General features: G+C 33.6%; 2 protein-coding genes across 2 annotated transcripts; both read right to left on the reverse strand.

Annotated features, from left to right (window-relative positions):
* Positions 1–5355: 5355 nt before the first annotated feature.
* On the reverse strand, positions 5356–7118 carry LOC129000246 (uncharacterized). The gene is made up of 2 exons (XM_054427205.1): positions 6403–7118; positions 5356–6269 (listed from the first exon to the last, which is right to left on the reverse strand). Exons 1-2 carry the CDS (start codon positions 7034–7036, stop codon positions 5356–5358), a joined length of 1548 nt encoding a protein of 515 aa, XP_054283180.1. The 5' UTR covers positions 7037–7118.
* A 1910-nt stretch (positions 7119–9028) lies between these two features.
* On the reverse strand, positions 9029–16643 carry LOC129000250 (trypsin-1-like). Its single transcript, XM_054427208.1, has 6 exons — positions 16630–16643; positions 13005–13066; positions 11077–11257; positions 9962–10248; positions 9316–9467; positions 9029–9187 (listed from the first exon to the last, which is right to left on the reverse strand). Exons 1-6 carry the CDS (start codon positions 16641–16643, stop codon positions 9029–9031), a joined length of 855 nt encoding a protein of 284 aa, XP_054283183.1.
* Between the last annotated feature and the right edge of the window lie 8385 nt (positions 16644–25028).

Here is a 25028-nt window from a genome sequence, read left to right on the forward strand (position 1 = left end):
TACAAGTCCCTACACATGATTCCATAATGCCTTTTACAACAGAAGAGGCATTTTACAAATACCTTACATCTTTTTGCTATGTGGCCTTGTCTTAAGCATACAAAGCAGCAGTTTTTCTTAGTTAGATGTTCCTTCCTTTCATTTAATATCAATTGTTGAAATGAGGAACAATCTTGAGCATTATGACCTCCCTTAGAACAGTAAATGCAGTTACTCACCGACCCTTTATGACCCTCTGTACCAGTTGTCAATAAAGCAGCTGCCGTAGTTTGACCCTGACGAGGTTCGTGAACTGCTGACCTTCTCTTTTGGCTGCTACATTTGCTGTTGTTCTCTCCTGGAGTGGCAGATTTAAAACTCGAACGAGCAAGAGCCAGCCTTTCTTCACTCTCCACCTCAGCCTTTAGAAAATCAAGAAGTTCTTGTAAAAAATTACTTGATTTATCATCCGACAGTGCAGAGGTCGAGAGTGTGTGTGGTAACTTACTTGAACGATGTCGCTCCCAGGCTCGTAATGTTTCCTCGGGCAAAGCAGATTCCACCAGAGGATACAGCATTGAAGCGTACTTGTCTGAAGTGACTCCTAAAGTTTCAAGTGCCCTTAACTGTGTTTCTAGTTTGTCATACAGTCGGCACAGTTTGGTATTAGGACCTAGCGTTACTTGTTGGAGCACTAAACTGAGCAGTTCCCTCACATATACTTCTATTAAAAAGTCATCCCTACCAAATTTTGCTTTTAATTGTTCTAGGGCCTTTACATAATTAGTTCAAGATGGGGGAAAACTTTCTACTAATTCCCTAGGGGATGATCCTGGCTTTAAAGATTGGATGAGGTATTGGAACTTATCCTCAGGTTCTAGATCAGGATCCTCATGGACCTTCTTAAACTGCCCCCAAAACCCTATCCAATTTCTTACATCTCCATCAAACTGGTTTAATTGTAATTTAGGTAGACTTAACCCCTTCTTAGATACTAATTTAAGACTGTGTACGGTATCCCCGACTTCACTTCTTGACTGTTGGCTTAGACCAACCTGAATAATGAAATGGTCATACTTAGCTCTCATTGAAGATAACATGTCTCTGTAAGATTCTGTAGTATCAAACTCAGCTTCTAAGTCCTCTTCCGTTGTTGCAGGATCTTCAAACAAGGCTTCCTCGATGTCTTCATCTAGCTTAAAAAGCCTATCAGCTTTATCTTGCAACTTGTTTAGATTACTTTTAATTGCTGCTTCATCTTTAATATCCTCTGCCAGTAATTTATCCATTTCATTACTACCCTTTGTAAAAGTCCTTCTTAGTTGAGTTCTTTTTGTCTTTAATGACTTCAGCTTATCCATTGTAAAGTAAAATATAAGCTTAGTCCTAAATCTGAATTTTAACTATAAAAATGTCCTGTCACGGTCGCCACTATGTTAGAACTTGTGTAAAATAAAGAACTTTTACAATTATTATCTAATAAAGAACTGATTTTATTCTGATAAATATCAAATATTTCATAACATTTTTCTTTAACTAAATTGTGTTATGTTCTTGATCACTTTAAATTCTTTTCACAACTCTTCTCTATTGTTTAAATAAATTAAAATAAACCATCTGTTCATAAAAACAAAGACTAACAAATTATTATATTTGATGTTGATTAATATTGAAATTTGTATTATATAAAAAACAACTTAATTTCCAACAGTTATCATTTTAAAGGTAATTTCAGGAGGAACATTAAATGTATTGACGACTTTTCACCAATATTGACTGGAAAGTCAGAATTTCAATAAAATGCAAAAAACTACTGGATTTGGGGATTTGGCCACCATTTTGGAAAAATTGTAGTGTTCCACCAAAGATATTTTTGGAGACTTTTGATATGTTATTCACAATACTTTTCACTATCGAACAACAATGGTTCTACTGTGTTCTAATTATTTCTAGGTCAAACCATATATTCAAGGGCCTATGTCTATCTCAGCCACTTAATGTAGGAGAGACCAATTTATAATCATATTGGTTGTCTTAAGATCCGTTTATACAAATTTTCCTGACACAAAAAGTATTTTTAAGATCTAAAACTTTGAAATACGTGAAAAACGTTGAAATAAGAAAAGGACATTTAAAAAAATTATATCAATTGATTGGTATAATTGGATGTTTGCCCTATTGGTTCTATTGATAATATTACAGTAATCTTCGATTATTGACAGAGGATATTTGTTTCAATATATTAAATTACAAATTCAATCAACTCTTATAAATTATCCATTTAGGATCATTATTCTCATTTGCCAGACTGCAGATGAATCTTAAATAGTACTATCTATGACTCATTAAACGCAAATATACTTTCATCCCTACTGTTTTTTTTTCAATTTTAATTTTTTCAAGAGGTTTTAACAGCTTTCTAACATAAGTATAATCCCCATCAGCCCCTAGTCTGGAGTATTTTACATCTCCAATTCTCGTGGGAAATCAGCTGTAGGAGGGAGTAAATGTCTGAGAATGGTGACGTCACATACAGAACCAGCTGCGTCATACTAATGAGCAAACATTTTAATTAACCCTATAGTGTTACAATTTTTAGTCCTTTCGTACACTTTATACAATTTTTCGTTTTCAGATGTTTATTTGTGTGAAATAAACTTTTAACGAACGTATGGAGACTGTAATGGGATTTCTAATTACAACAGAACTCCAATTATCCAAATCAATTGGACCAAACCACTTTTGGATTACAGAGTATTCCGATCATTTGGTTTTTACCAAATCGTGGAATATTGGACAGAAAACAGGCAAAATCAAGCTTAGCTTACTTACTTACTTGCTTATTTACTTACTATTGCAATCGCAGAAAGCGTCTGCGAAACAGAACACTATGACGATTTTCTGTGATTATGGAAGTTGTATTGATGGCTATAAGATGTTCAAGAGAAGTAATACAGATTTCCAGCGATCGCGGAAAACGATTATGCCACTACACTACCACGGAAGATAATTAAGACTTTTTCACGATCACAGACGAGAATGATGTCTATATAACCGAAGATTTAGCCACGATCATGGAAGACGAGGGTGATGCTTATACGACTGCATAAGATAATGATTTTTATAAATGTAGTTTTTAAAATTCTTTTTCAAGAAGATTCGATTAGTTAGCGATTCGAATAGTTAAAGTTCATATAAATGGAGTTCTCCTGTATAAATTTTTGTGAGATATTTAGGATTGTATGGAGGAGTAGTTTTTTAAACATATTTGCAAATTAAAAGTAAAGGTTTCACCCTTAATCTAGTGATGGTGGGATCCAGTAAGTTGCGTTCCGGCTTCACTAAAATGTAGCATTACAGTTTAATTTAGTCTGTACCTGCTCACCACTTCATTTGCAAGATGTGATCCATTCACAGGCAATTTACCCTTGTGTGCAAGCAACGCAAGAGAGATTTACCAAGAACTTTACAAATTATTGAAACTTGTTTGTATGCATCGTCATTAATTTATATACAAATTTAATTAGTTAGAATAGTTTTATTATACTTTATTGCCATTTACCTAATGTGTATTGTTGGATGTATGAGGATTAGTTGTATTCATAATTAATTGTAAATAAGACTCACTACGGTGTTTTCACAAGCTGAAAAAGTGTGGATTGTATGAGAATATATTAAAGGTAAATCATTAATTCTATGACAGAAAGCTTTGAAATTAAGTTTCCGGGTGTTATTCCAGAACCTATTAAATCTACTATTTATTGACTTTTAAAAAATTTAGGAGAACCGGATCTGTAGAAAACTAAATAAAAAAGTTTTACTTACAAGAATATTAACATATAAGCTAGTTTCATTGTTAAAAAGCCACACTCGCAACCACCAAGCCACACTCGTTAAAGTGCCGTTCGTTGTTAAGTAACTGGGTTTTGTTAATATAAAAAAAACCTCCCTGATTAACACTACTTAGTGTTAATAATATATATACTGGCTGTTATTATGCTAAGCTAATTCTCCTCATCGTTGCCACATTGCTTGTTGAGAGCATGAGTTACGTTGAAAAGTCACAACGGCTCCAGTGCCAACTGTGACAAGTGGCTGTGGAAAAGTAACCTTGTCTTTCCAGAGCCTTTCAATAAACAAGTCTGTCACAGTTAATCAAGCAACCAAAACAAAAAATTATTAAAGTCTAGTATTTTAAGGACTCAGTATTGTCTAGTTTTGCATTTAATTACGTTTTACATTAAGTAAATTTACAAAATCTAATCTTAGTTTGTAAATTATTATACATTGTTTGTATTTAAATCTGTATTGATTTATCAGTGCTGCGAAGGAATTGTCCTTTAGATCCTTTGGCAGGACACTGGTGATGTATGATTGAAACATACACTATAACTATAATATAACTTTAATGCCATAATTACATATAAAGTATATTTTCTTCTTATAAAATCAAGGTGGTAAATTTTTATCGATTATTGTTCGAACCTTACTAAACCTTACTAATTCAAAATCCAAAAAGTTTCAATTACGAAAAGAACCATCAGATCTTTCTTAAAGCCTTCTATGTCTAACATTTAAAAATCCCGAGACGTATTTTAAACTCATATAAGAATTTATAATTCTTAATAGGAAATCACATTATTAGTCATATTATATCGAACCCAGTTTACATATGTACAAGGCAGTGCCAACAAAGCGATTCGACCTTAAATCTTTAATTCAAAACAATAGAAAACCACCCACATTAGTAAACACAATTGATTTTAAAATATTGCATTGTCGATTCTTTAAAATGTTTAGAAAAGTTACATTGTTATTCCACCCGCTTGGTCCAATCTCTACTTCATTAGTCTGCTGACAAACAAATTCCACCAGTAATTCGAGACGAGCCAGGAATAACAAATAACTAAATTTAAACTTTAATTTTATCCTCGAAATGTCTTATTCGTTCTAAACTCTTTAGAACTTAATAGCTTCAAATGATAAATTTAATTTATAAATTCCTATTCAAATTTGACTGGACTTATAGTCTGTTTCAAGTTGCAATAAAAATATGCTACTGCCTACCTCACAATGCCTTACGTTATTTTGACGAGTATGAGATTTTATACCCCTTACTTAATGAGCCTGTGATATACTTCTATATAAAATATGTTAAATTGTCTACACAATGCCAATATTGTAGGCAGTTAAACATTTAGTTTTAACCATTATTATAGTTTGTAACATGCCTAAACGTAAAAACACAATATTTGTTCTTTGTCTTCTTCAAACACAACAATGTCGATGAGAGAATAAATCCTCAAGTTTGGTATGATAATGGTAACTGATTAATTTGTATTTTATGTAGTTATATTTTGCATGTATTTACAGTTATTAAAGTGAAGATTTTTGAGTGCTCTTCCTACGCGAACTTTTTGGGGACTTAGAACTTCGTGTTCCCCGTTTCGAAAGTCTCGATGAATTTGACTGAGTCTCATCTTCCCAGCCCTCTCCCTTATCTTGTTTCAAAAGTTCTTCAAGTTCTTCGAACCGTGCTTTCTTTTTGTTTTCTACATTTTGTAGTTCATTTCCCATACCTCTGCACTGTTGTTTCAGTTTCCTCCAGAGTATATCAAGTTCTGGATCCGTCCTACCTCTTGGACAGTTTAGGAAAGACCAAAACCCAGATGTATCTGGTAAAGAATCTACATCAAAGTCAAATGAACAAGAACTCATACTTTGCAAACTCATTTTTGGAGTACTTGATAATTCTCTGGCGATTTCCAACCATCGGCAATTCCCCTTCTTGTACGTAATCATGTCTTTACCCTCCAAACGATTTTTGTCCAAACAATCTTGAAGAATCTCAGAACTCGTTCTGTTTAAGTACAAAGGTGCTTCCAAATTCATAAGTTTCACTGCCAGTCTTGGATGTATGGGTGGATCTAGAGTAGATTCAGCCACATTTTGGGTGAAAGATTCTATTAACTTGACTTTTCCGTATAATTTCGGAGTTTCTAAATAACTAACTTCCAGTCCGCGGCCTAAACACACCAGTGAGACCGTTAATCCTACGCCGCCTATTTCTGCACCTTCCTCTCCTAGAATAGGTACAATGAAAGACTTCTTTATCGCTGCCCGCTGAAGGACAGTTTGATGGAAGGTCTCTGGAAGTCTGACTGAAGCGACCCCTAGAGGCACGACCTTTTGGTTGGTGACGTCACTCCTTCCAACTTCTACCGTTACTAGTTGTGTTTGTAGTCTCTGGATCATTTCTAATCCGGTTGTTAACAGCAACACGCTATTACCTGGAAACCCAATGTTCATTAAGTTCACAATGTACAACCACCGTCGTCTTTTAGTTAGTTTTTATGTATCACTTAAGCAGAGATATGCGCTAGATCCAATCAAAATTATGAGTGATTAAACATGAAAGCTTACCTTCCATGACGTTTGTCCTTGACTTTTTTGTTGGTTTATCTACTATTTCTCCGTCTTGTTTCCCTTTTGATCTTTTTCTTTCCTTGCCATCTTCGCCATTTTCCTCGTTTTTCTCCTCGCTCTCGTTTCTTTTATCTGTTTCATCAGCTCGTCTAACACAATCAGCAAACAGGTTTTGAAACCATTCCAATAACGGTAAGATCACTACATCATGTGATGTAACTGATTTCTTAATATCCAGTGACTCATCCTTAGAAACAGTAGAAGGGTTTGTTGTTGGAAGGTTCAATATTTGTAATTGTGTAACTGTTTTACCGTCACGTTTCTTATTTTTCTCTGGGCTAATCAATATTTCATCATTCAGATCTATAAACTCAACCATGGTTTCAATGTAATATAAACTTTCACCTCGTAAGTGTCCGTATTCTTCTTTAATTATTTCTTTAGGTATTTTTCTCACGTAAGATCGATTTACTTTTGGTACGTCTACCCAATCCTTACTCGGTTCTGGGGGTGGGGAGTCATCAAAGCTTTCGTTGTATCCGTACGGGTCATTGTAACCGTACGGGTCATTGTAACCGTACGGGTCATTGTAACCATACATGTCTGAGGAGTAAGGCTCATAATAACTCATGATCTATGTGTTATAGTGTATGTCTGCTGGTGTATCTTCTTGAAGTCGTGGTCATGTATTCACTTGTAATTTTCCTGGAGACTGTTTCTTGTTGTAATGTTTCTAAGCAACAGATTATATAATTCTGTGTTTCAGTACATACTGGCCGAGCTGCAAAAACTCTACATAAAACTAACAACGTAAAAACAACATGTAGAGATCTTGATGAAGGATCAAGCATTTTAAAAATACGAAAACTCATATCTGCCTTGTCCCCAAAATAGGTTTTTAAGGTTACCCTACGACAATTTAAAGTAGACTGTTGAGGAAATACTTATTTTTACTGGTGAGGCTAAGCCGGTTGGAACTATGAATACAAGTCATCGATGTCGTTGGTTTCGTCCTGTTACCGCAAATACATTTAGCAGTACGATGTAATTAAGCTCTGCTTGAAACGTTTCACATCAGCCAAGGAATTATACCCTAACTATACTGTATAGTATTAATATAGTATTGTAGTATTGATTCACAACAGTATTATAGAAGTTTCGTGTAGCCTTGCTAGATCATAGTGTCAGTGCTGGGATCAAAGAGGACACAATCTCTTAGGTGTTTAAAACTAAACACCCCCACTGTAGTAAACCTGAAGACTAAGTCGATTTTCATATTGTCTAATTGTATTGTTACTATAACATGTTACTATTGCCTTAAACATGTCATATTGTTCCTTATTAGTTTTAACAAGTGCTTAGGTCTCATGCGATAGGGAAAAACATTGTTTGTTTAAATGTTAATAGGATAGTTCGAAACGAGTGAGTTTGCTTTATGATCAAAGTATATTATTAAAGAAGCAAACTATAGTATTTACTTTTTGCTTTATAAGGAACCTAAATATTTTTAATTTACATTAATTTCCTTTTAATTTTCTTCCTAACCTTTAACTTCATAAAGCCACTTCAATAAACTGATATTTTTTAAAGCTCTATACAGTGGCAGTAATGAAAATTGGGCATTTTATGTTTAAGAGTAAAAATTAAAAAAACCAAATAAAAAAATTAAAACCCCACACCTGTTCCCATAATTCAATCTAGCTAGTTCACAAACTCATTCATGTGTGTTCAATTATTACACCCCAACATGGCCTTAGACGTCCATGCCAAATGTCATTAAAATCAAACCAAACTTACTTGAATTATCGTGTTCACGGCCACACATATTTAAACATATACTGTTAATATTCTGTGTAGAGTATATACACAGATTCTTGATAGATTAATACGTTAAGTATTATGCCAACAAATAGTCAGACACATATTACAAAGCTATAAAACATATAACTATTTGATATTCTTAAGACTTATATTACTATATCAATCTAGTTTGTAAATCTATCACAAGTATTTGTGTTCTTTTTATTCACACATCATGATTTTATCTTACACCAGTAACCTTGGAGCAGTCTAGATTAGGACGAAGTGTGTCACTGGGTCTATGTCGCGAGTTTAGCATACAATACAATGCTGAGTTGAAGGTGATCATTAGGCTCAACCTGTGGAACCTACTCAGTAAAACTTGTTATATCCTTGTACTTCACGAGTATTAGAGCTTGGTAGCTCGATAACTGTGGCACTGCTTAAAAATTGTATAAAACCATTTATGTGGAAAGTTATAAGCAAAATTATTAAAATAAACCATATACCAAAGTACTAAGTTAAAACCGAAATGACGTTATCCTAAAATAGTACACATTTACTGCAGCTGATTGTGTTGCTGTTGTATTGCATTATTACTGCATTACGGTACCTTTAAAATTAATAATTTTACAATAACCGTTATTATTTTTAACACTTATGTTTTTAAGCTTTAGTTTGGGATGTATTCGGTAAAAATAATAGTAAGTGTCCATTTAAACTCTTCCTCTATTTACATTATCTACACTCATCCATTTTACAGACTAATTTGTACAGTTGCTATATCACAGTTGTGGATTTGCTGACACAGTAGCATATCTCCCTAAGATCTAATGGTTTGTTCAATCCAGTCCAGGTAGTGAGTCACCCTGGTGTACAATCCAGGCAGTTTTGGTCTAGCACAGCCAATCCCAGCCGAGACTACTCCCACCACCATCAAGTCGCTTCCTTCCCCCACCATTAGTGGGCCGCCACTGTCCGCCTGTGGATAGAAGAATATATAGTTATACACGTAGGAATAAATCACTTGTATCGCTACGGGCAACCTTGAATCTGTTATTCATAAGAAATCTCATCATAAATAAGTATACGGAGCAAAGTGCAATTCACCTGACATGCGTCTTTCCCGCCATTTTCAACACCTGCGCACATCTGTGTCGCCTGGATCTTGATCCGCTTGCCCTGGGAACTGTACCAATTCTGGCACTTGCTGTTGTTTACGATCATCAATCGAACCTTGCGCAACACGTCCGATCGGTAACCTTGGACAAGGGAAAACTGTTATTAATAGCAATTTATACAGCACAATCACGTCATGAGTGAATGCAGTGTGCACATCATATAAAAATATCACACATCCTTATAAATATTAAAATGACAAATTATAGTATTGGTTTTATACATTTAGGGAAACTTATTTACCGACACATAAAAACGGAATAGTTATTACATCTGAAGGCAATAAATTGTGTGATGTAGTACAAGGTGATGACAAATTAGGATTGAGTGTAAAACAAATTAGAGAAAAGGTTTTCGAGAATCAATATTGAAAGCTCAAACATCATACGTGTTATCCCATTACGGACCATCAAAAGGCGCTTTAAACTTCATCGTAATTTAAGTCTTAGAATAACTTTGCAAGTTCCTTTAATCCCTAAGTTAGCCAAATTCAGTCACATTTTCAATGCGCAATTCTTTAAATATTCGCATTCCATTTTCAATTACGTATTCTACAAGACAACACCTTTTCACTGACCTTTGCTGAAGTTTTCGTCTGTCCAGCCCCAGCCAGCCACCTCGGCCTCCACATCCGCAAATGTCTGTTCAGGGGTGGGCAGGGGAAGACACGCAGGTAACACGTTAGGCCCCCACGAGACCACCGCCCCTAGCCGCAACACGGCGATGTCATGGAGGTAGTGGTCACAGCGGTATTGAGGATGAAGCTTTACTTGTGCCACAGGTACGTCCAGGTCGCGACCTTGGCGGAGGTCATGCACTCCTGCAGCCACCCGGAGGTTCTTGGCATCCATCACCTCCGACCCGCTGCGGAGAAGTGTATAACTTTAAGAGACTATCGTGTATCGTATGTCTGTATGGTTAGTAGAAGGCTAATAGATTGTAAGATATGATTCCACGATCGAAGATGACATGGTGTACAAGAAATGTCTAGTCGTTGGCCAATCCAATAATGCGGCCATCTACAAGATTCATTCCAACTATGATTGTAAGAGTTTAAAATAAAGTTTATTACTGGTTATCTATTAGTGTGCAAATTATAGCGTCTATGTCTATCCAGCAATCTTTCCATCTCACAACTGTTAATCCAATATAGCTGTTTTAGGGTATAATTTCTTACACATTGAGTATTGGATAATATAATTGAATTTCAAAGAGGCTAACGGCCTTCAATAATCTATGATGATTACAAAGACCAAATTCGAAAGCTAAAGTAAAAAAGTAAAGCAATCAAAATACAAGTCAACAGAAGACATTCCACAATAAAATCCCCAAAAGCTGAGGCAGTATATACGTGACAAAACAACTGCGGAAAATTTAAAGCATCAACATAGCTTCCCAGATCATGTAGATGAAACTCTATACATCTATAATATTTATGAGAAACACGACTAAACCACTTCCACTTACATCTACAAGCCTAATCAAAACCTAAACTTTGAGGGAAGATATTTTATCGTTTCAAATGACTACATTTCAAAATCATCATATGTATTACTGTTGTTCATAATTAGTTTTATAATTTCGGAAATTCGTATTTACAAATGTTTTAATTCATTTTCCTTACATATACCTCACTGAACAAGCCTCTTTTTCAATTCCTTGTAACTCGTTTGACAAACGGTGAATACAAACCTGCACAGGCAGTGGGCTGCTGTGAGGACCCAGTCGCTGGCGATGAGCGTTCCTCCACACAGGTGGTTGCGACCCTTCTTCAGTGATACAAGCCAGGGAAACTCCCCTTGAGAGGCGTTGACTCCTCCAACTATCCTGGCAGCTGTCCTACGACTGGAGACTCCACATTCAGTATCGGCGACTGTAAATTAATTAGTCGATTATTAATTGATCCATAAATAAATCCCAAAGTACCCATGGACCTTTGAGAAAACTACAAGTCGCACCCCCACAAACCATATACCTTAAATGTTTGTCACGACGAGGAACCCTGCACAAAACTATCCATTATTTCATAAATTGTCCTTTAAGGTCGTAATTCCTTTCTAAATGGAACTTTCAATTTCCCTGATGTTTAAAATACCCCAGCTGTACTTGTTTGTTTGTTATTATTTCAGTTTATTGCCTTATTAAGTTTTGTGTATTTCAGCTTAACTTAACTAATAGTCAATAGTTGTATTAATACTACTTAGGTCAAACGGGAGAAGCCTGTGGGTAAAAGCTAGTGATTATGTCTTGATGTCTCTCACTGGTAACAACAACACAATTTAAATAACATAGATAAAACATAAAAATAACATAGATGTCTGTTAACGGAGGAAATTTTAAATTAGTGCAAGTATTAACGATAATATTAAAATTAACTTTGTAATAGCATTTTTATGTTATATTTTTGTGTCATATGTATATGTGTAATAACAACTTAAGATTTTTTTTATATAAAAATAAAGGTTTAATGGCATGAAATTGCTGATGAGCTATGACTGTCTGTTAGGCCTCATTTAGTCTTTACAGATAACACAAATTTAATAACGATCAATTTCAGATATTAGATAGTACAGCATATTGAAATGCTGTAATGCCAAAAGCAGGAATGAAAAAGGTAGATAGTTAATATATGAACCTAGGGATTTTTGACCTAAAGACACAAAAAAACACTGTATAACTGCTTCATTCCCAGGCTGATATAGACGAGATAGGTTACAATTAATTATGTTGGGAAAACTGCAATTGTAATATATATCTGGAGAGTGTCTCTTTTGCATTTCCAGAGAGTATTGATGTATTATTTAGTCTCTTAACCACAATCGCTTCTTTTAATAAATTTCAGAAAAAGACTAACACTTACTAAGTGATTCTATTGTTTAATGCTAAACATTTCAACTGGGCTTTGGACTCATTATTAAAATGTGACGAGCAGTTATCACGATGACAGTCAATGATACAAAATGAATTTAATTTATCAAAACATTATGAGTTTAATTTAGTAACTTTTAAAAATTTTACTTTTGTCCACTCCAAAGATAGTGATGCCGTGCATAGGATTATAAATAAAATAAAGTCAAAGAGCAAACGTTTTTTTTTTCTTTATATATTTTATTCAACCAATATACAAATAAAATGCCTTAAATCAATTTAATTTGCATATGTATTATACAGTGTATCATTTAATAAAATACACTGAAAGACATCACAAGCAATAATTTGCATTAAAATTATAATGTAGATGTAGTAAGCAACAAGTAATTCAATATTCCAAAACGCCTTTAAACCCAAGGTAAAATTTCTAACCATTTATAAATTACAAAATAATCCACTTTGCAAACTATTCTACAACCCTAATTCTTAGAAAACATTAGAAAACATATCAAATTAAATATGCCACACTAGTATCACGTTTAGATAGACATAATATTAAGCACAAGTGATTTATATTTATTTCATTCTCATCGATTAGCTGAAGATAATTTTGGGGTTAGTTCCGTCTGGATTCTGTATATTGAATTTTGTTGATTACTATTTAGTTCTTAGACAAAAAAATTGTCAAGTTGACTTCAAACTTTAGCAATATGACAAAACTCAAAACACAATCAATTGGTAATACTTACAGTTAGTGAATGCAGCATGGACCAGCTGATACGAGACTGTCACTAGAGCACAATACAGTAAACTGTGACCCACCATGGCTTGTCAGCTGTGAGAGAGATAGAGAGAGATGGTGATAAGCGCAGGTGTCTACTGATAGCAGCAAGTATTTAACCCCCATAGCTACCAACGTGACATTGACCGCCCGGAACCGGAACTCCCACGCTAAACTTCCACCATAGAGTAGTGCGGAGCATCCATAGAGCAATGCCACAGAATTGTCTAGTTTATAATAAAAGAAACAGTTTTTCATTATTCTGCGGAGAAAGTAGTTTTTTATATACAGGGTGAAAAAAAAGTCTGGAAACGGTTGAATATCGTTTTAACTAAATTCGTTAGAAAATTCAAACCTTCCACATCAACTTACATGTATAAAAACTACTTTTTCCAAGAATTGTCATTTTTTTCCTCTACCAGGGGACGACCCATGAGGAGTAGGTACATAATCTTTAATGTAAGCTTAGGTTGATATGCACATCATTTTAAAGGTCTGGTCAAGTGGAGTTCATTGCCGGAAACCGTGTCAAAAAAAGTCCATCCGTTACAAAATGGCGGCTGTCCAAAGTTCTTGTTGAATATACCTGCACAGGCCTTACTATTGGTAAATACTCGTATTAAACATTAGCTTGAGAGCTGAAACTGTATTTTAAAGTCAACTAGTTCATAGACTAATATTATTCAATCTTCAAAACAAATTTAAACGGGTTTCAGATTTCCCGGCTAATGTTGAATATGAGTATTTACAAATTCTAAGGCCTCTGCAGGTATATTCCGCAAGAACTTTGGACTGCCGCAATTTTGTAACGGATGAACCTTTTTTGACGCGGTTTTCGGCAATGAACTCCACTTGACCAGATCTTTAAAATGACGTGCATATCGATCTATGCTTACATTAAAGATTATGTACCTACTCCTCATGGGCCGTCCCCTGGTGAAGGTCAAAAAATGGTAATGTTTGCAAAAAGTAGTTTTCATACATATAAGATGATGTGAAAAGTTTTAATTTTCTAACAAATTTAGTTAAAAAGATATCAAGCCGTTTCCAGACTTTTTTGTCACCCTTAAAGGAAGTTATTGTTTCCTGAGCTCTAGTTAAGAATAAGGCAGAAACCATCCTCTCATTTTCCTTGCTCTAAACTTAATTTTGCTGTCAATCGGTTTATCATTTAGACACTATGCATGAAAGTGTTTGTTTTCTGTTTATTGTATTGGAACCAGCTGTTTTGCTGTTTAATAATGCAAATGTTAATAGGATAGCGCTAGTTTTCCTTTATTTTAACCAGCAGTGCGTGATTCCTACACAATAAACATAGTCTTGAACATTTCTAATCTTTACGTTTGTTTTTTTCTATATTAAAATCATGTTAATTAGTTAGGACCTCAATAGTTTTTGTTCTACTGAGTTTAGTTTTTCTGTATGGGATATGTTTGCGTCTTGATGTACAGTATCGTTCATGACTGTATCGAAAGTGATTTTCCGGTACTTAGTCCAATTCCTGTTCTTAGCTTCGCCTTATAAATACATCTCACATGCTACGCTTTGTACGTGAAATATATTCCTGTGTTCGGCTTTGCCTCTAACATGAAACTTAGGCACACACCGGAAAATGCAACTTTCCGTACTATAAATGAAATATACTTTTTTTCGACAGATTTTCTTTTTAAAATATAATTTTTGACTAGAGATGCTATGTAATTACATGACATTGATATGATTATAGATTTTTGACACTTGACAGACAATAGTCGACTTGAAAGTGAATTTCTATATTGAAAGTCATTATTTAGTTACTTTCCAAATCATTTCGTAATTAATTGTTTTACTTTTGACTTTCTCGAATATATTTCACCTACATCGTAACAGCGAAAAATCTAATTTTTTTCAAAATTAGTGTTTTATTTATTTTAGAAATGTCTTAAAAAATATCTTCGAAAGGTTAAAAGGCATTACACTCTTTGCCTCGAAAATAAATTTTGAACTCTATTAAAATGTCCAATTTGCGCCCTGTTTCCCTCTTATTTCTGTTTCAAACTGTATAAAAACTTTAAACAATGCTAAAATATTGCATCATATTAAAATGGACATACAACTACTTAAAAGTGAGAAAGAAAGAAGTCATAAAACTTTGCTAAGTTAGATAACAACTTGCAGCTTCATGTACCTTCACAAAGGAACTTCTCTTCGGTTTCCTTTTTAAAGTTTAATTGAGTTTTCTCCATAAACTTGCTCCGTTTGAATAAGTGTAACAACCCTTCCTTCAGTAAATGGTTTCAAATTTAACAGTAATTAGCTATGTAGCCACATGATATTATTTTAAAAGTAACTAGCTTTTGTAAATAATTACGAGTGTTGTTAAGAGTTTGTTAATTTTATCAATGAGAATCAATAAGAGTTGAAGATTGAACCCATACTTTAGTTTATTTCGAAACGGTTTTGCTTAATTTATTGTTTATCAAGTCATAAACAGAAGCAAATCTTGCTTTACCAAAAATTCTTGCGCTAACCTGTACTCTCATAAAGTGACATATAAACAGTATTTAACGAATGTGCTTTCCCTTAAATCAAAAGGAAGTTATAATTAGTTTCAATTTTAAAGTTGATATGAATATGCATAAAATCAACTTTGAGAAACTTTTACTAGTAGAATGAAAAATATTTTACCACCAAATTATTTTTTGCCTTTATTTTGTAACTCTAATTTCACTCAACTCAATAGTAAACTTACATGATTTTGTCTTGTATGGTACAATTAATTTTGTAAAATTATTGTCAAATTATCTTTTTAAGTGACAAGACAAGTGGTTGTAAAGCTTGCCAATGGCAGGTAATCGAACACTTCCTATCTTTCTCATGTTTAATCCAGAATTTTTAGGTACACAGAACTTAAACAATTAATTAGTGAGTTAACGTAAACATATCTTTTGCAGCTTCTTGGGATGGTTTTAGGGTAAAAACAAAACCTAATATTGTATCCAAAAATAGATTTCTGATTTTTATCACCAAATTATGAATCAAAAATAACTCTTCATTATTGCTACAACCAAAACAAACACTTCAGAGGCTTAAAAATAAGGAACCAAACACTATCACAAGGCACAATACTTCGCAATCACATGATACGAAGGTGAGCCAACCACAAAACAAAAAAATAGAGACGTTTTAGAGGAGTGGTACTTTTAGTTGAGACTTCGACTTTCTTGTTGCGTTTTTCACAAAAACTGCATTTTATGAGTTGGTTAACTTAAATTAACTCACTTGTTTTCTATCCTATTACTGTATGGTATCTTAAGATTCTTTTTTATAAAAAAAAACGTATATATAAATATAATTTTTTTTTGGGCTGGGTTACCTTCCCCGAAATGGCTATTTTGTAGCAAAACTCAGCCCTGAGCCGTGTGTTGTTGTGTTTCAATAGATTACAAAAAAAGTCGTGTTTGCAGCGAAAGGTTAAAGTATGATTTTTTAATAATCCAAGAGTTTGGAATGTATACTTAAAATATATTGTAAAAAGCAATTATTTCGTATAACTTATTTACTAAGTTTAAATTTACATTACACAATGCATATTAAATAATAAGTCCATAAACTAGTATCTATACATTTATATCCTTATACTGTAATATTAATTATTAGTTGCTTTGGGTCTTAAAACCGACTGATCCTCCATTTGCAATGGAATGGAATTCATAAGTATTATGAATCATAAACCTGCGTCACCAGTGGTTTTAATGTGAATTTTTTAGTTACCGAAAAGAAGGGCACAAGTTTATTTTTGTTTATTCTGTAATAAATCACAATATTTAAGTGGTTTTGCTTCACTGAAAACACGTGTAAGCTAAAACATCGTTACCATTTAGTTGTGAGTTAAATACACTTACAAACAGTAGAAACACTTAAAATATAAAAACTGCATTTTTTTTAGTTCAAGTCTAGGTAGTGTCTTATTTTCGACGCAAAAAACTATAAACATTTTCAAGCAATTAAACGTTTTGACAAAAGTTCTTAAAGATTTCCAGTGTCCTATTCATCTAACAGTTTTCTGCAAATTAAAACTAAAGCTGGATTTAAATTTAAAGCTGTTGAGTTAAAGACAAAGTAATTTTAAATATTGGTCGATCATTAATCTCACATAAAAAACTAAAAAAAAACTTAAAAAAGCTTTTATGTTTGGCCACATGACCTTTGTAATTCGACAAAACAGTGATGTAACAGTGATGGAAGTGTTTTCTACGGCTAGACAGGGTCAGGGTCGGCCCACATAGAAGTCTGCCTGACACTACCAGGAACAAATACATCACTCCGGAACTAGGAGGAAAATGCGACTTTCTTTTGAAAGATCAAAACTAGGCTGTTGATTATTTTCCCTATTAAAACATCCATTGTAATTGCTTATATGATTTATAGTGAATACCATCACACAGGGCCAGTTTAAATCAATCCATTTACTGTTTTGCAATAACACCATATTGTGATATGAAAAGATCCGTTATGCAACCATTATAAATCAGAATTTTATATTTATGTGCACTTCCATGGAAACCAAGCAGCTTAAACTTTTGTTTAGTAGAACGCAAAACATCTTCCTTAGGAATAGTTTTAGATACCTGTCTGAACAGATATAAAATTAGTGGCTTCCGCTGATTCCAGATTTTATGATTTGCATTAAGGATATAATTCAAAGCAACTGTATGCATTCTATTTAAAAAAGTTGTAAACAGTAATAATAAAGTAAAAATCCCATACTAGATACTTAATATGAAGTTATATCGAGTACTTAGTCACTAACAAGACTACAAGATCGCGCCACTCATCCTACACTCATCTCCATACATAGTTGGCCTAAAGTACCTACATTCCTAAGGTCGCCATTTCAAAGTAAAGTATTAAGTATCCTATCAAAATTTAGCTCATTTTCTGCATGCGTTACAACATAACTTATTTACTGATAAGGAGTGCTGTACATAATGTAGCTTTGATAAGTTCTTTGAAAAAAGTCAATACAATGTTTTAAAACTAAATTAAATGTTTAACAATGAAGATGGAGTTTTTCGTCTAGAAAGGAATTGAGTTCAGTAGCTGGAATGGTTGAAACGCTCTTAAGGGAAATCCGAACAGTTGTTCTGTTTTGTCAGAATGTCTTTATTTCGTTATTTTCCACCAATAACACCTTTAAAGGAATAAATACAGAGCTAATTTAAATAGGTCGTGGTTCAAATATTTTTGTTGTAGCTCTATGCTTTTGTGGGTGTAGCGTTTTTATCGAAATAAGGAAATGCATTTGCTTAACTATTACTTAAGTGATAACAATTGATTTTACCAACTTACCACGGCTAAGTTTTTATGTTTTCTAAAATATATTGCGTGGTTATTTTGCAGTATTTTTGTAGTAACAGCTGGTTTATTTATTTATTTTTTTTTGCTAACCCACGTTATGATTATTGTTTGTTGTTCATATTCCAGTTTTTACCGAGTTACTTAAACAAAAGTTTGTACATTTTTCTTGTGACATTATTTGGCACCGCTACATGGTGGCAGCGGTTTTGTAACAACCACGATGTCAGAATTGTCGGAAATTGATAAATTGACAAAAGTGTTGACTGATTTTTTTTTTAAGAAATCACAAAAGTCACAGAAGTCGCCTGAGAGAACTGTTCATCTTGAGCCACAGGAACCTTTTAATACCCAGGAACCTGCAAAATAGTTTCAATGGATACGAAGATTTGAAGTTTATCACTCAACATCGGGATTATCAAAGGAAGAGAAGAAAAGTGTGGGCGTCTAACCTGAAGCTATATGAAATAGTGGTTGGAACAAATTCCAATACTAGAGATTATATGGTCAACATCGATGGGAAATTGTATAGAAGGAATACAGTCTTTTTAGTTCCCACCAACAATAGATTCCAAACACGTGAACATGGAAAATAAATGAAAAAATAAATAAAGAATTGAAGGTATAGTGACAGCTGGTTATCTAACACATGTTACGATTATTTTTTTTATATTAATTTTTTTTTTATTTAGTTACCTAAATAAAAGGATGTACATTTTTTGTGGCGTATTTTTCCGCACAGCTACAATTGTATTATTACAAGCTTTAAAATATTCAGGGAAAAATTCAACATTGAATGGATATGTTTTGTAACCACCCGCGTTTAGAGATAATGTGGTTAGAGATAGTGTGAAATCATATAGGATTATTGCGTTACTCTGAAGCGCGATTATTGCGTTACGAAAAATATTTGTTTGGGAGCGAGCTGGCGTAGTGGTTAGAGCGCGGGACTTCAGTCCCTGAGGTCCCGGGTTCGATCCCCGCCAAGTCACCAATGGATTTTATCTAAGTGATAATGCCGCAACCCCTAGGTCTAGCCTGAAGTAATGTGAAAAACAATCCCAGGCTCGTGCCTAGCGTCCTTAGGACAAAAAAAAAAAAAAAAAAAAAAAAAAAAAATTGCGTTACTCAGATGCACCTGATGAATATGCATATACCTCTAAATACTGGCTAAAGATTTTCCACTACCTTCCTGAATTCAATTATAACTTAAAATACCCCCGCCGCAGCAAACCTGCCGACTAAGCGAATTTCCATTTGTCTGAATTGATTTTCAGTTAAATATATTTTAATAACATTAGGTTTAACGAGTACCTAGGTTTGCTGCTACAAGGAAACTAATAAAGTGTGTTTTTGAGTAAAATATTGATAGCTAAGTACAAAATAAATAAATTGGCCAAGTTTGATCAAAATATATCCATAAACAAGCAAACTACAACATTTGACAATATTCTCCATAAGAATAACATGGGAATTTGAAATTTACAATTTTTTTTAATTTTCTCCGTTACTAATAATTGAGCAAAAATACTTTTTATATACTAAATTATTTGTTTTTTTAAGCTCTTTAAAAAGGTCTAAAGAGAAATCGGGAAATTTTGTGTTTTGAGGGTCAAAAGTGAGAAAAACCAATTTTTACCCCACAAAACCCCCCGTAAAGCCCCGTTCCCATGGTCCGATCGTGCTGGTTCGCGAACTCATTCAAGTTTATCCCGCTTTACACCTTTAAACCAAATTTCATCAAAATCGGACAAAAATTACTCAAGTTATCGCGTTCACGGACATATATATATATATATAAAAGTCTATATATATATATATATATACATATATAAAAATTTGAACGAATAGTGTTTTTGGCCTCTGGTGACATCAAAATGAAAAAGTAAATCGGTCCCGGCTCTAGGTCTTACCGTGCCACCTACGGTAATAGCTACTTCCCTATAGGGAAATTCGCTAAAAGGTCTTGAATCTTAATGATCGTATAATCATGTAGTCTTAAGTTTTAAATTAAATCACGTGTTGCATCACGAATGTGTTAAAATTCCATTTAGATACTCAGAGAATTATTTTATCAATTTACTTTTTTCGTGTTTGTAACTACTTAAACTACTCGATACAGTTATGATTTTCTCATTGATACAATGGTTGAATAGTATGTTACGTTCTACGTGAAATTAAATAAGCGTTTAATTTTTTACAACACCATTTACGGCAAATATTGGACAATGGTATTCAATGGATACATGAGTATAGATTTCCTTTTACGCTGGTAAAATGCTCAAACGAATCTTCTGATATGTGTAAGGCGGCCTAATGTACCGGAAGTTGCTTGCCTCAGCTGCTGACGAAGGCTCATCACGTCAGCAAACTCAGCACTCAAATATTTGTTTCCTGTGATAGAGTAATACAATCCCAAATAGTATCATGATTTCATTTCTAACTATTTTAAAACAAATAAAAAATCCTTAGAGTTTAACCATATTTACGGATTGCTAATAAAGAGAGTTTATGGAAATAGTTTTCGTTGTGTTCCTTAGGAGAAATTAAGGGAGAATGTATTCTATCTCTAAAACCCCCATACACTATCGAACATGCCACCCGACCTGACAACCTGACCTGACGACGGACCCATCATCCAACCTGACTTATGTCGGGTGTTTCCCACACACTGTCGAGCATGTTACCCAACAAGTCAGGTGAAATATTAGTTCTGAGATGGATTTCGAGACAACTGTAGCTGTTTGTGGGGGGTTAGCGATGATTTTTAGAGATTTTTAGAGCCTACGGAACGAGGCTCTTAAATTTTCAATTTTTTTTTTAACGAACTTTAAATCACATTCTGGATACAGTTCCTTGCACTTTTCCATCAGAATATCGTGCCCCTCTTTACGCACATGTTTATTGCAATAGAGTTTACTTTTGACATCACACAACGCCTTCTGGTCTCTGTAGAGTTAAATAAATTCTGATCAGAACTGTTTATTATCATTAAATTACATTAGGGAAAATGGGACGGTTATCACACACAACTCGCTAAATACAAGTCAACTGGAAACTGTGGCTAGTCGGGCGAGCAGTTTGACGGTTTCCCACACACGGTCCAACCATCGATGTATAATAACTCCCATGCATAATAAATCGATGTATAATCGATGTATGTAGTAGAGTATTATACATCGATGGGTCCAACATGTCAGGCGGACGGCTCGAGTCGGGTGGTGCTATCGGACCGAGCATCCGACCTGACATATCCGTCGAGCATGTCGGTTCGGAACCCACACACCGTCCAATATGTTCGACAAGACGTTGGATCCCAACATGTCCGTCCAACATAAATGGTTTCCAATGTCTTGGCGGAAATTAAAAAAAAATCGTTTTATATTTAGCCTCCTATGAATACTATATGATTGTATTTAAGCCAACAAATCATGTTATGTTGTTATGTTATTTCATTAGAATGAAAGTTCCATATTTCTTAGTGTTGGCTTGAGCTTAGTAAATACGCAGTTCTACCCTAAACTGTACTAAAACGAGCTAAGGAAATTGTATGACGATATTTCTGTTCTGCTTCTATACATCTGATGTGGGTAGTTAATAATTAAAACCACACGTGGTGCTGATGTAGTTCTGTTAAATAATTAAGTGGAAAGTTTCTACGCACCTAATTATCCAGGTGAAGTTTCAGAGTAACTAGTTATCTGTGAGAGGTAACTGCTGTTTACCGGCGTTGCAGAGTGTTCTACGGACACGTTGTAGGAACAAATCCGTCACAGTTTAAATCACAGTTTGTTGGTTATGTGCACAAATATGCAAATCGTTTGTTGAAATATCATTTCAATTATTGAATAAACTGTATTTACTTTTATCATTTTATCTATGGTTTAATGGCTTAACGGCTGTTTGGTTAATATCTTGACCAGCTCATATGATCAAAACTTATAATTCAAGATTAATTTTTTATCAACTCAAGTATGCCAAGCTTGTTTAACAATGACATCATAATTACAGTATAAAAACACATCAAAATATGGAACGCAGAGTAAAAAGTATAAAAACTTTATTACTCAAGTTGAAACAACAAACTGAAATAACCAACGCATACCTTGTGTGTGATATGTAATAAAAAGTGAATGAATATAATATGTCCAAACTACACTTTATCAGTGTATTGAAACCATGATTGAAGTATTGATTCATTTACAGTATTATTTGCTTACAGCAAGATGTTTTCCCTGCATTAGAGTAAACCGTTGTGGGTGTAGCTCTGTTAAATAATTAAGTGAAAATTTTCATCTTACCTAATTATTCTAGTCAAGTTTCAGATCAGGTTATCTGTGAGTTCAAATCTTACTTGGAAGGAAATCTTGCGCCTCAAAATATTTAATTCAATAAAAAAACAAATTCCCTATTAGATAGGAATCGCTTGAATTGTGAATATTACATTTATGGTATCTCCACTCGATTCAATGTTAAATTAGCGATTATCTTAAATTTGAGAAGATGTCAGCTTTAAGAGTTATCCTTATATATATCCTAATAAAGTTTATAGATACCTTATAAATAAAATTCTGGTATTTCAGTAACATTGCAACATAAAATTATATTTCATATTGGTTTTTTTTTATTATTGCTCAAGTAATTTATTATTCATATTTCCTCTTGTTTTGATAAAAACTTGTAATCCGTCAAATGGTGTAGTTCACATCTCAAACAATTCCTTACGATTACAATATTATTCAAAGACATCATTTCATTTATTTTATTTATTTTCCATTCTTTGAAAAGAGTTGCCTTTTTAATTTACAAATATAATATAAATATATGACACTAAACAATCTTCCTTATGTTGAACAATTTTTGCATACTTTTTTTGATATTTTAGTCTAGACTAATCAAGTTGTGTATCTTAGCAAATTAAAAAATAGGACACCTTTAAGAGCATTGAATGTTGCCTTTGTCCGTTCAGTTCCTTATCAACCAAAGGGGTCACGAAAATCAAATGCTTTACCTTACAATTATATGTGAATTACCAAGCTTTTAAAAAATTCACAACGTTTTTATTAATTACTAGATTAACTTAACCCTTGGGCTTTGCCCCGTTTAACTTCATAAGTATTCGCATGGCTCAATCACGTCCTGGTTGATGTTCGTTCGCTACGCTCACTCACCTTTTGGTTGCAGATTAGCTGTTGTCATTAGTTTAAAAAAGTCATCCCTTTTATTGTTTATAATAATACTTTGATAAAGGTTTTTATGTTTAATATTTAACATTGGAGAATTTAAACGTTGTTGAGTGCACAGGTGTGCTGCGATTGGGGTTTAATACATTTGGACTTATTCAAAAGTAAAATAGTTTTCTGTGCTGCACTCTGTAGAAACACTGTGGCACTATTTCAAATCATGACTAATGCTAATACAGAATGTCGTGATTCTACAAAACCTACAACCTACAAACCTACAAAACAGTTGGTGAAAGTAAACATCTGCTTTTAAATTATATTTATTTGTAAACATTGTAGATCAAAAAGTCTGACATTGGCCCACTTAAAACCCTCTGGGGCAGAGCTCTTTTGACGGATCTGCACCAAACTTCACTCGAACCATCCTTGAAAGATGCGTAATAATGCCTGAAAGTTTCATTACAATCTGTCTAGCGATTTCGGAGTACATAACGTATATACACATATATATATACATACATAGTTCGTAGTACATACATAGTACGTATATATACATACATAGTTCCTCTTTTATAGATGTAGATTATTATTATTATTATTATTATTATTATTATTATTATTATTATTATTATTAACGTTTTTAGGTTTTCCCTGAGGAGGAACAACATTTCAAAAACATTTACAGATAACGTTAGCTCAGCTGATTCAGCAGACATGTTAGACACGTACATTATTGGCTCTGGTGGAATCATCATTTATCTCACGTTATCGTTCAAACTCATCTTTTATAATGCGGTGTATAGCACATTCTGCAAACCTCCACAAAATACTAAACGCATCTGTTTTATTGCATTTAATTTGGTTTGCTTTGCGTTACATGTTCAACAGCCCAGCTCAGAGTTATCCACTAGTTCTTCCATCCATAAAATTCACAGTTTGACCTACTGCGGTATTATTTTATAACAGGGTTAACTACTAAATAGTATAGTTTTTTATAAACGAAACCATAAACATAGGTTATCGTCTAACTTACACCAAGTTCCTGCTCTGCAGCTTCATTAAATAAGCAAGAAGTTGTATCTCTACTAATTAGACCACCAGCTTCCAGAAAGTTTAAGCTTAGGTGAAGTTTTCCATTATTCTTTAAAAAATATGGTTTCTAGCGTTAGGGTTCCTCGTAGTTTTTATTACAATTATGTTGATTATTATAAGGAATATGTGCAATGAAAAAAGATCCTATCGAATATTATGAAAAATAGACTGGTAGGCCTACTTTACAGATCGTATAACTGAAATCCGTGTGTTTAATTCCTGAGATGCAACTAAGTGGTTTTAAAGGTTTAATATTTAAATAACTGAGTTTTACTCTGTGTTTTTCTTTTCAAATCCTTGTACCTACAAGAATTGTAAACAAAAATTTTATCAATAGTGTTTCTTAAAATTAATAAACGAATGTTTAGCACAGTATGTAA

Source organism: Macrosteles quadrilineatus, unplaced genomic scaffold, assembly GCF_028750875.1.
Source record: "Macrosteles quadrilineatus isolate MER2022 unplaced genomic scaffold, UCM_ALF_1.0 Scaffold_8__2_contigs__length_117827958, whole genome shotgun sequence".
Lineage (NCBI taxonomy): Eukaryota > Metazoa > Arthropoda > Insecta > Hemiptera > Cicadellidae > Macrosteles > Macrosteles quadrilineatus.